This window comes from Rattus rattus, chromosome 12 (assembly GCF_011064425.1).
Source record: "Rattus rattus isolate New Zealand chromosome 12, Rrattus_CSIRO_v1, whole genome shotgun sequence".
In the NCBI taxonomy this organism is placed as follows: Eukaryota; Metazoa; Chordata; class Mammalia; order Rodentia; family Muridae; genus Rattus; species Rattus rattus.
The window spans coordinates 73,526,203-73,538,926 of record NC_046165.1 but is presented as its reverse complement, the minus strand read 5'-3'; the positions used below and the strand labels follow the sequence as shown (position 1 = coordinate 73,538,926).

General features: G+C 43.8%; 1 protein-coding gene across 1 annotated transcript in view; it reads right to left on the bottom strand.

Annotated features, from left to right (window-relative positions):
* Window positions 1–11,773, bottom strand: part of Slc35f4 (solute carrier family 35 member F4) — a 247,347-nt gene extending 235,574 nt beyond the window's left edge. Inside the window, exon 1 of the mRNA XM_032918269.1 lies at window positions 11,625–11,773. Within this exon, the coding sequence (XP_032774160.1) occupies window positions 11,625–11,727 (103 nt within the window). The 5' untranslated portion in view covers window positions 11,728–11,773. The remainder of the gene's footprint in view (window positions 1–11,624) is intronic.
* Between the last annotated feature and the right edge of the window lie 951 nt (window positions 11,774–12,724).

The following is a 12,724-nucleotide window of genomic DNA, read 5'->3' as shown; positions in this document are numbered from 1 at the left end:
TAGAAAGTACACATGTACTGTTCTTTGTGCTAGACACACAATACTGAATAAACAGACCCATCCTTACCCTGAGGGAACTGAGAGCCTAATAGTCAGGGGACACATTAAGCAGTCGCAGAATGAACATAACCTGTAATCGCAACCTGCAGTAAACGCTCTAGAAGCCAAGTGCATGAGAGGACAGATGCACAGAGTGGAAAGGCCCTGTCTGAGGTGATGGCACGTCATGGAAGACCTGGTAAGTGAGGAGGAGGTGCTGCCCCATGAAGAAGAAGGAAGGAGCTCTCCGTCTGAGACATGAAGGGCTCTGGAGCATGTGCCAAGATGACCCAGCTTAAGGAAAGCAAGGAGGAGCAGGGTCAGCTGAAGAGACGGCTGCCTAGGATGTTGTGGCCCGGGTCCAGAATATTACAGTTTTCTGGAGTGTTTCAGGAACCACGTGTTATCGTTACTTTTCTGTTGTTGCATTAGAACAGTATGACCAAGGCAAGTTATGGAAGAAAGAGTTTATTTTGACTATGGTTTCAGAGGGATAAGAGTCTATCACAGTACATGGGGCGTGGGAGCACGCAGCAGGCAGGGCAGCTGAAGGAAGCTGAGGCCAGCTGAGGGCTCTTAACCTCAAGTGCAAGCAGGAAATAAAGAGCAAAGAAGAAGTGGCTGGAGGCTTTAAAACCTCAAAGCCTACTTCTAGTGCCACACTTCCTTACACAGTTTCTCCCGTCTAAAACCGCTGGGAACCAAGTATTCAAAGATCTGTACCTATGGGGGACATTCTCACTGAAACTGCTACGCCACTGAAGACCTTAACCAGAGGAATGGCAAGGCCCAATTAAGGCTCTTGAAAGATCGCCATGAGGTGGGCATGATGGCGACACATCCTGCAACTGTCTTAGACGGTGGAAGCAGGAAGCCTTGTCTTTTAGTAAGACACTTTCTAAAAATAATAAAAAAAAATCACCTTAAATCACGCTGGCTACCAACTTGAGGTGAATCAGAAAGATCAAACCAGGCAGCATCCGCTTCGTGTATGGACGGTTGTTAAATAATTGAAAACTGAAACCTCAACTTCTAAATATTTTTGTCCTAAAATGATGGGGACAATTCTAATGATACAATTTCAGGCATGCATGCCTCTTTTATAGAACCTGCCATTCTGACACCAAGTAGAGATGAGAGCAATTCTTGAACTCAACTGGGTCTGACTCTATCCTCTTAAATGCCTTTAGTTAAACATGGATGTAAACAAAACCTCAAGAGACAGCAAATGTGTGCTGTGGAGCCTGCTAAGGTGCTGCAGGAGGGCTCGCACCCTCTGACACCCTCAGAATCCTCGTCTTTACTAAGGCAAACATAGTTCTTACTTTGTGTGTCCAGCTTTCAAGACCAAGGAAGCATTATTGACACCTCATTGGGGCCATCTTGGCTCTGGCCCAAGTCTAAAAATAGCAAACCCCAGGCTGCAGAAGACTGTAATTTTCAATCCCTGTTTAAAATATACAATGTTAAATGTCACCCTTGATTACAGTACACCCAGTCTGAAGGCACTGGTGTGTTGCCCTCTCTGACCTAGAAAAAAACGCATGTCTTCCAAACTTGATTTAATCAGTGAACCTCAATAAAGCTTCGTAAACATCCTGCAGTGCCATTTGCAAACTCCACAGACACCTGCGTTCCCCAACTTTGTAAGACTGTAGGGTTGGACAGTGTCTATAACTTCACTAAATATAATCTAGGTCAATGTTAAAAGGCTATCAGGACCAGAAAAACAGATTGGAGCTCAGGGAAGGAGTACTCATACATATGTCTTCATGTGGAAGCTAGAAATTAACCTCAACTGCCTTTCCTCAGGCACTGTTGACCTTGTTTTTTGAGACAAGGTCTCTCCTGGACTTGGAGTTCACAGGCTGGCCAGTGGGCCCCAAGCACTTGCTTATATCTGCCTCCCCAAACCTGAGAATTACAAGCACATGCATCTTTAGCTTTACAAAACTTATGTCCATGTGGCCACATAGTAAAACCCTCACCTGTTCGAGGTAAATATTCAGCTTGTGATTGAATCTAGATTAAAGTCTATGCTTTAATAAAAACGAATGTACACAGAGCTCTGTGAAACAACTTGCTATCAAGATGACTTTTTGGTTGACGGATCCTTTTCCCTAAAATTTCTCTTGCTCCCACCATCAGTGAGGCTGCAGGCCAGTCTGGCAGCGGGGATGGGATAAGTCTGCCCTAACACAATCAATATCAGCTGGAGTATGTATGCGCCATGAATTGGAGCAAAGAGTGGCTTTTCCCAGGAATCTGGATTTAGAAACAAGAGACTCTTGCTCAATCTGTCTGTGCTCTTGAATAGAGGACACATAAACACTAAAAGTGGTGGCAGTAACTATTTTTGACCATTTGGGCAAGGAAACAGAGAAGCCAGCCTGCTGCTGAGACAAGAATGAAGAACACCTACCAGAAAAGAGAGAGAGGGCTTCCTGTTTCCCTGGTCGTAGGCTACTGCCTGAGTCCCACTTATAGCAGTTTATCTGTTTCCTTCAAACCCATGTGGACACCACAGGACTTGTCTGCAGCTCCCAAAACAAACAAGCCATCACTAACATTCTGGGCCCTTCCATGGTGCTTAGTCTTAAACAACTGAGCACTGGTTTTTCCAAATTCTGTAAGCCAAGATCTCTGAAAGAATTCAATTCTGGCCTCTCAACGCAGTTAAATAAGTCATCATAAAATATTAAGTAGATAAAACAAAGGCAGGCCACACAAATGTATGTGTAATGTATGTGTATATATGTATACATGTGTGTGTGTATGTGTGTGAGAATATAGCTATAATGGTAACAACTATAGTTTCTATAATTTATACCTGGGGAGGGGGACACCTGCTCAGAGAAGGGGAGTGGGTTGGGAAGAGGACTGGGGGAGGAGGTGACCAGGAGAGGACAGTGAGCAGGATATAAAGTGAATAAGTCAAAAAACAAAATTAAATTAAAAAAAATCAAGAAATGAAGACCTACATATATTTAAGAAGATTGGGAAGAAATTAGGCAAATTATCAGCAGTTATATTATGAAAGCAAAGTTATTTTTCTTCTTTATGTTCCTCTATTTTTAGAAGCAATTAAATGCTTTTTAACTTAAAAAAAACGTAAGTATAAAGAATACAAAGATATTTTTTAACCACAGCATAAAACAGCCTGTCTGTTATATTTACTGCTGTATAAATAGCGTTTAGAAAGAACTTTTTCTTTAACATTCTACATAGTAGAAGAACAATGCCACTTCCCAAAGACCATTACCGAATTTGCCTTACCAATCACTTCCTCTGCTGCTGTTGCCTCTTTATCCAACCTGAACCCACCCAAGTATACAGCCTGCCTCTGGGAGCCTACACTTCCCTGCTCCTCTCTCCCTGTCCCTCCCTCCCCGACTCCCCCTTCTCTCTAGGCTCTCTTCCCACTCTGGTGCCTGAGTTACCAGAGCTCTAGGAATGCAGACTCAACCTATTTCTTAATGATTCTGGCTCAGTCTATGATACAAATACTTTTGACAAGTTAGTCCCAGTCCATTTTAAATAAAATACGTCTTGGTACAGTCCAAGAAGGAATGTTTTGATTACAGCATTGAGTCAGTCATAAATAGTTGGAGGGGGTAGGCAGTATCCACAAACAGGTGTCATTGTGAAAGCGATAATTGATAAACCGCCTTTAACATCCTGATAAAACAATTTTAGCAGCAACCACTCACAATGCAGTGTTGAAGGTGAATGAAAAGAAGCAAATTATTTACTTTAGGAAAAATTGGGTACCTTTGGAACTATATATCTCTTCATTTTGTTTCCTCTGAAATCTTGACAGCTTTCTTATGCTGAATAGGACATTATTGTTTGCTTAATCCTGTCAACCACTGGTGTGTGATGGGTAATCTTGGTTGTCACCTTGACACACTTGGGGAAAAGGACCCTCTGTTGAGAAGTTGTTTTCATCAGATTCATCTGTGGACATGCGTGTGAGGCATTTTTGGGGTTGCTAACTGATAAAGGAGGTGTCAGAAAAGTAGAGTAGCTGAACCCATCTAGAAGCAAGCCAGCAAGTAGCATTCCTTCATGGGATCTGTTTCAGTCCCTGCCTCCAAGTTCCTGCTTGGACTCCTGCCCTGGCTTCTTTCACTGATGGACTGTGACTTGTAAGATGAACTACACCCCTTCCCCCCCAAATTGGTTTTGATTAGTGTTATCACAGCAACAGAAGCAAAGACAATACACTGTGAAACAGATCTTATCCCATCCCATCTTTTTTTTTTTTTACAGAAATAAAATTGTTATCCTGAGAAATTTATCTTTGCATGCAAATTTAAAAGTCTGCCAAGTGGCAGAGCAGAAGGATCGACTTATTTGTGTTTTCCTGTTGTCAGTTTATGGCTTTAGGTTAGACCTCAGTCTCTAGCAGATTATGGATTATTAGGCAACCAATATATATCTGAAATGTAATGCTAAACCTAATGTGGGCAACTATCGGAAATACTTTATAGCATGTTCGTCTAGTTTATTACACATTTGTGTTCTCAATACAAATATATATCACAATAAACTACTACTCTGTACAGCAGCATTGTAAAAATCTGCTCAGTGACAAATTCCAATGGCACTATTTGTAACTGTCTTAAGACATCCCTCAGACACGAAGATGCACAAACCTTCGTCCACAGGATGTACACTAAATATGCACAGGAGTAAATATCTGCTGTAATAATCTCACTAGAAAGTTGCAGTTGCATAACTCAACACTGGTGCAAGTGCTTAAAAATACGCTAATATTGTGCCATGAGGACCAATACGATCATTTCAAAAGAGGGAAGTGGGAACTCTATTTTCTTGCTAACTGCTTTTTCACAAATGTCTACTATTCCATATTTTAAGCAACTGCCTTTTACTTCTCCACTCAAACGCAGAACATTTTAAGACATCCGTAAGGACTCATTTGTTCACAAGCTTTAACCCATCAGGTCAGATGGTTGCAAGCTGTTATTTGCTGTTCTCCAAATAGCAACACCCTCTTGATTCATTCGTTGGTGGTGAGAATTTCTCTTGGCCTCCAATCACTATCATCCTGCATTCTATCTTTCTTCAATGGAAGAAGTAATTTTTCAAGGAATACTGAAATCATTCATTCATTAGTACAACAAGCAGAGACGAGCAATTTGCCCACATTGAAATAAAGTCAGTCCCTGTCCTCTCCAAGCTCTGAGAATCAGAAAGTCTCACGCAAAGCCAAGAGCCCCTGATAGTGGGGCTAAGTGATCCAGGGAAGGTGTGCACACACGTTGGAATTGTAAAGGGAGGATTAACCCAGCCTGGTACAAATGGGAGCTTTCCTTCTGTGGAGGACACCAGGGAGAGGAGCATCTGGGCCAGTATGTAGTAAACCTCAGAGAAAGAAAGACACATGGAGTCAACAATGTCATTAAAACAATGAGCTACTTCTTGATGAGATTCAGAGAGCACATGTAAAGACCAGATGGGATATGTGAAAGGAAAATTTAGGCCTAAAATCACATGTGATTAGTTAAGTAGGTTAAGGTGCTATATATATGAGAAAGGGTAGATAAATTTAAATTAAGCTATTAATATCTATAGATCGATAGAAAAAAATCTTGGTAAAAAATAAAAGCATGCACATGTGCAGTTATAGAAAATCGAAAGGCTATACACTAAAGTGTTAACACTAATCACCTCTTGGTGGTGGAATTATGAATAATTTTGCTCTAATCTCTCTTTGCTTCTGTGCCTTCCAGATTGTCTGCATTAAGTATGCATTATTTGGCACTTTGGACGGACTGGAATGTGGGTACTAAAATAGAAGACATTAGCTGGGCTTTGATTGGGACATCCTAAAGAGTTTGGATTTTTATTTCACAGACAACAGAAGACCATTCCAGGTATGTGATGAGAGAAGTTAGATGAACAGACTTTTACAGAAGGAAACATCAAGTAACCATGCTGTGCTAGCAGGGCTTGAGACTGGGAAAAGACATGCTAGACACAGCCAATGCAGATGCAGGGGGGATAGAAAGCACATGATTGGAGTAGAATAGATGGGACTTATTAACATAACAATAAGCAAAGGAAAGGGTAGAATGGGGAAGAACTCCAGACCTCTGGGCTGGGTGATTGGTTTGGTACAGACACTGGAAGCTAACAGACATAACGCAGAGGAAAGAGGTAGACTGATGATATGCCTGGAGGACATTCAGGTAGGTGTGCTACTAGGAAGTTTGGAATATGGGCCCAATATAGACAAAAGAGGGGCCCAAGAGTACAGTTGCATAAGAGATGGAGACGCCTGAGAGTGAATAATCTCAACTGGATAAAGGAGAAAGCAAGCAGGACCTTGAGAACTGCTAAGGCAAAGCAGTCACTGGCACTCCCAGAGAATCAAGGTGTCAGAAGTCGGTGGTACTCTTTTCTTCTCCTTTTCTGATTGGTATATATCACACCTATTTCCGAGGCACCGTGGAACGTTTTAATTTGTGTATGCCTTGGGTCATGATCACATCAGCTACACCGATCTGTCGCCTTACACTTTATTATTTCTTGATGCTAAGCATACTCCTTAAGTCCTTCTCTTCCAGAAGTGGGAAGTGTTCTTCTTTGGATAGAGCTGGCAAGGAGCAAGGGGGCGAGGTTCATTACAACCCTTCAGCTGATGACAGAACACCACTGTAGAACCCAGTCTCGAGCAGCCTACCGGAAGAAAACAGGACAGAGACCAGTGCATAGCTCAAAGAAAGGCTCCTGGTCACTGTCTGCCCTCGGTGATGGATTGGAAGGTTTTTAGACGTCACTGATGGGTCCTTTAGAGAAAGGGCTGGACTCTCAAAAGCAGACGCTGACCTGCAGCAAAGCTGTGGCGAGACAGTGATCCAGATCTCTTTTTACAAACAGGGAGATTTACATCACCAGAGACGTACTCCACATCCCATTTCATCCTACATCACAGCCCTCCCTTCCTTTAACCACATAATTCCTAACTTTATTTCCAGTAATGTTTAATGATGCATTCGGATCTCCCTTAATGTAATTCCTTCGCCCTTTCATTTTTGTTAAGTCCACTCGACAACCTTCTCCAACTCTGGTTAAATCCACTTTACTTGTTCTGTGCCTTTGTTGTGTCAATGAATAAGGCTACTCTTCATTTAAAGTATCTGATGACCCAATACTTGTTTAGTTCATCTACTCATCTATTTGTCTTAACAATTCACGTTTTTCTCTCCAACAACCTCTATTGGCTCTTTCCCTCTCTTATGCAGCTGATGGTTTTGCTTTCAGTCTGGGGGAAACTAAAGTAATCTGGAGAGAAGTTCAAAATACTTTCACCACGTCTGTGATCTATCATCCAGAGCCCAATTCACATCCTTGACCTCTGTAATTGCTGTATTCTCTCTCTCTCTCTCTCTCTCTCTCTCTCTCTCTCTCTCTCTCTCTCTCTCTCTCTCTCTCATTACTAATTTGTGCATGTTAAGTCATTTGTCTTGGCCTGCAAATGTCCTATTTATTTTAAACCCTTCTTTACCTACTGCCTTCATTTCTTCTGTTCCCTTTGCATGAAGATTCTCGAAGAACCTGTATTCTCAGTTTCCAATGTCTCCCCTTAAGTCTCTTTCATATATAGTCTAGTGCATGTGGTTCCACCCACTGTACTCTTGCCCACAGTCTCACCAAGTCTCCATGGCCTTTATTTGTCAAGGTCATTATACTTGATATTTTGAAGCACTGGGCTCCTCTAAGCATTTCTCCTGAAACATCATTGATTTCTGATGTATTCCACGCTTCTAAGTTTTTTCTACCTCCCCTGGAAGTGTGTGTTGGTCTCCTTGAATTCTGTTTTTCCACCTGACCTCTTAATGTCACAGTGCTCCTGGGTTCTGTCCTTGTACCTTACCTATTCTCTATATACATTTACTGCTTGGAGATTTCAACCAGTCTCGGGCTTTAAAAGCCATTTATATGCTAGAAAAATCTCCCATTGCTTCTCAAATCAGGCATCATGGAACTGCAAACATACTCTACTTGTCCAACATACTGAGTATGTCTGAAATGCTCTCCATCATTGATGCCTTCCAAACTCCTGCTCATGACAACTTAAACTTAGTCAAACCCTAAAACATAACCATAAATTTTGTTCTAATCTTTCTTACCAGTATCACATATAGTATACCAGGAGACCCTACTGGTTCTAATGTCAAATGTGCCCAGGGTCTGAACACTTACCTCCTCCTCCAATGCTGTCTCTCAGGCCACCATCACCTCTCACCCCCCTCTCATCAAGTCACCAATTAATGTACTAACTGGTGTGATTAACAGTTTCAAAAAGCGAGCCAAAAAGTTATCTTATTTCTCTTTCAGGACCCAAGCAAATCTCCCCATGTCATTCAGAGAACAACAGAAATGACTGACAAGAACCTAGAAGGTCTTGTTTCTCTTGATTCCCTCTATCCCCAGGAGCTTCCTTCCAGCTGCTCTCTGGTTGTTCAATAGTCTCTTTCATACCAGGCCTTCTTACTGTTTCCTGCCATGCCAGCCAGGTACATATCACTGCCTGGAATGTCTCCCTCCTGATGTCCACATGGCTAACTCCATATTTTCCACAACAATGCTTATTTAGCATTGCAACACACTCTGCCTACCATAATTCTTGCCTTTTCATCCTGTTTCAGTCTTTTAAAAATATGCAAAAATGTTTATGTGGTTATGTTTTGGTTCTTCCCCTATGAGAATTAAAACTCCAAAAATGAAAACACCTTCTTGTGTCTTTTCAGACACATTCCTTACATGAAAGAATTGCTCAATCAACAATTGATAAGGCAGTGAGTCTATTTCTCTTACCCGATCACAGATAACTCAAGGTTACGCAGTATATTTTGATCAGCTTTTACCCTGTTCTGCATATGCACATGTCTGTGTGTGTTTGTGTGTTTGATAAACTGCTCATTAAACCAAACTGTTTTAATGGATCTATGGCCCATACCAGGCCATAGATCTAATTGTTTTTAAATATTTGATTACATTTCTGCATTTATCCAGCCTATCAGAGTTCATTCTGGATGACATACAAGTTAAGAAACAGGATAGATTAACATAAGGGTCGTCTTGACATGTTTTCACAAAAGTGAGTTCCCATCCATCTTCAAAACGGCAAACAGCATAGATCTCCAGAGGGTACCCCATCCTGAAGATCTCATATGTGATGAGTCAGGAAACGGAGAAGTCACCTTGTCTTCTCGTATCTGGTATCCTTGCTGTAGCCTTTTCCTAAATAGATTCCTCCAGACTTTCCCCAAGCTGTTGCTCCGTCCTGGTGGCAGCTAAATCAGTTGACCATATTGTACTGGTTTGCTTCAGCGTGTTTGTTTACTAGTTAAAGTCTGCATTAAGGGCAGGATTATTTCATGGTGTTTGGTTTCTTGGCCTTCTTCCAGCTCCTCTCTCTCTCTCTCTCTCTCTCTCTCTCTCTCTCTCTCTCTCTCTCTCTCTCTCTCTCTGCATGCAAAGTGACAATGTCTCTCCTGGTCTGAGATGATGTACATCCCGAGAGGGAAATTTGACCACCCTTAGCTCTTTGTTCTGAGACTTGCTGTCCGTCTTTACAGTTTGAACTGTGTGTCCTGAATTTAGGCAAATGCCCACCACTAATAACATGCCAAAAACCATTTTTATCCCTTTTCTGCTTCCAGTTACAGCCTTTTTTTGCCCTGTTATTGTCTTGCAAATGGAACATGTGCAGCTCTTTGTGCAAGTACAAAAATAAAATATGAACATGCTCTTATCTAAAATGCCGCTTTCCCAGTATTCTTTTTGGGTTGTTCTTCATTAACCAAAGTACCATTGTCACGGAAATTATAATACCCTGCAATTTTAGAAAGAAGTTCTGCATTCTCTTGACCACCCAAATGCCTGGTTTCTAGTTAAAATATTCAAAGGTGACATTCAAGTAATTTCTACAAGATCTAGTGAAGGTTCCAGTTTCCATGTCTAGGGTTAAAGAAGCCAACAGGATAAAGAAAGAAATAAGAAAGAAAACTACAAAATACTGAGCTTGTAGTAAAAAGATTTCAAAGAATGTTGCACAGCATGTGATTTTCCTTCCAGAAATTCTAACACTATATAATTACTTTTGTATGGGAAATGAATAATGTACGTCTCTACTGCTAGAAGCAACTAGACAGAAGCATCCAGACTTGATAGGCCTTTCCAGAGAGCAGATAAAATATTAAACTGGAAAATATCTGTATTTTCCATGGCCCACAGGACAATGCTCTTGTTTTATTATTCAATGGAGAGACAGCATGGCTCTGGACGAAGTTACATTGAAAATGAAATGCTTTCTCATCTGTGTGTCAAGATCTGTGTGGGTTCTCTGCTTTACACAACGCCTGTAATGTTGATGGCATTCCAAACTGTCACCGATAAATACTAATCAGAATGCATCTAAGGCACAACTGATTAAAAATAACACCCAGTTAAGATCCTTCTTTTGCAACAGAAATTCTTTGATAAAGAAAAACTGAAATTCCACCTGCATGGAAATTAAAGCACAGCTACTCTCTCAGTTCAGATTAAGGAAAAAACAAACAAACAAAAATCAGGTTTTACTTTGGTGCTTAGCAGAACTAATCCCAGCAGATACAGTGTCAGGGAAACAGAATGTGGAGACTAGGAACATAGAGACCCTCACCGCACCCCCGTGCCCGCTCCCAACAACACGGTGTGTGTGTGTGTGTGTGTGTGTGTGTGTGTGTGTGTGTAGGGAGGGAGTGGTGGTGGATGAAACTGCTTCCAAAACCTGACAGCAACCATGCAGACTGGCTTAGTCTAGCCAGAATAAAGCTGGAACTCATCAGCTCAGAGGTGGCCGCGACGTGTGGCGGGGGTGGGGGGGCGTGGGGTAGGTGGCTGTGTCTCACGTCCCAATCCCACTCCGCCGCCTTTTGCTACAAGCTCCGCAATTCAGGCACCTAAACAGGTTCTTTTCACTACCAGGGGTAGAGAACCTTCTAAGGACGTTTTATCATGAGCAATTACCATGCTGGCAACATTTCAACCACCCCTGGTGAACAAGCTGACCCACCCAATCCAACCTCAACCAACTAATCCTCCGCCACCCCCAGTCTTCGTCTCCAGCGCAGGGTGAGCACCCTGACGCCAAGTAAAGCCTTTCTGAGTGGGTATCCCAAGGGCTGATGGTCAGCTAGTGGAACAGCCATGTTAGCCTCCAGGCATAAATCAGCCACCAGTAAGCTGACCGACGACGACGAGTAGGAGCGCTCGCCCTGTCCTCTGCACGCCCCCACCCCCAAGGCTGCGACTGTCCCCAAACTCCTAGGTTCAAGCGCCTGGCCCCAATGGCTGCCTCGAGGTTCAGCACCGAGGACAGCGGACATTGGACATACTTTTCTCCCCGAGGTACTGGAGGCTAGGACCCTGTCGGTGAGAGAGAGCAGACTAGGTTGCAGGTGTCCCACCGCGCGTCCTCCGGCTCCGAACCCCTGTACCCCTGTGCCCTGTGCCCCTGAGCTCCCATCTCCCACCCTCAGCTCGCTCAGGACCGCCTCGCGGCGTCTTACTTTTCTGGCTGGAGTAACCCGGGTAATAGCCATAGTAGCCAGTAATCCGCAGGATCCGGTCCTCGATGGTGGCCACCCCGTTGGGGGCCGCCTTGACATCCATTGAGAACGCGGGGCGGCGGCTCCCGGCGCCGCGGGGCGTAGAGCAAAGCGCGGGGCCCGGGAGCTACTGCAGGTACCGCCGCCGCCGCCGCCGCCGCCGCCGCCGCCGCTGCCGCCGCCGCCGCCGCTGGTGCTGATGTTGCAGCTCGTGCTCCCGCGCCCCGGCTCTGACTCCACCGCTGGGCGCAGCTCGGGCTTCGCATTACAGCGGCGGTGGCAGCGGCAGCGGCAGCGGAGCGGCCCCCACTCTGGCCGGCCTTTCTGTCAGCCTAGCAGCTCACCCTCCCGCCACCAGCTCACTGCTGCCCAAACAGCGCCCCCTCACCTCCGACGCCCACCCAGGTCTGGGACGCTTGTGGGCGCCCCACCTGGTCTCTGACTTTCACCGCTAACCCTTGTTGCAAAAGTAGACACCCCCGAGCCCACTTGAGGGACCGATGGTGGCTAGGTGCTCAAGGTGAACTACTGTGGGTGGGAGAGACTCATACAGAACTAGGGGTTAGCAATTTAAAAGATGCACACTGCAGTTTAGCACTTCTGCCCTGCATTTGTTCCAGGCTGCTGCCCATTCCACCTTGGGTCTGTGGTTATGGAAAGCATTCACAGGCATTAATTGTTGCAACTTCTTTAGAAAACCAAAGATCCTTTTTTTTCCTTTTACAAACTGAAAAAAGAAGAGGAAGAAAGAGTGGAAGGGAAGAAGAAGAAGAAGAAGAAGAAGAAGAAGAAGAAGAAGAAGAAGAAGAAGAAGAAGAAGAAGAAGAAGAAGAGGGAACAGGAGACGAAGGAAGAGACGCAAATAGCGCAGAAGAAGGCGACGACTAGAAAGAAGAAGAAGAGGAAGAGGAAGAAGAGGAGAAGGAGGAGGAGAAGGAGGAGGAGAAATAGGAAGAAGAGGAAGAGAAAGAAGAAGAGGAAGAGAAAGAAGAAGAGAAAGAAGAAGAAGAAGAAGAAGAAGAAGAAGAAGAAGAAGAAGAAGAAGAAGAAGAAGAAGAAGA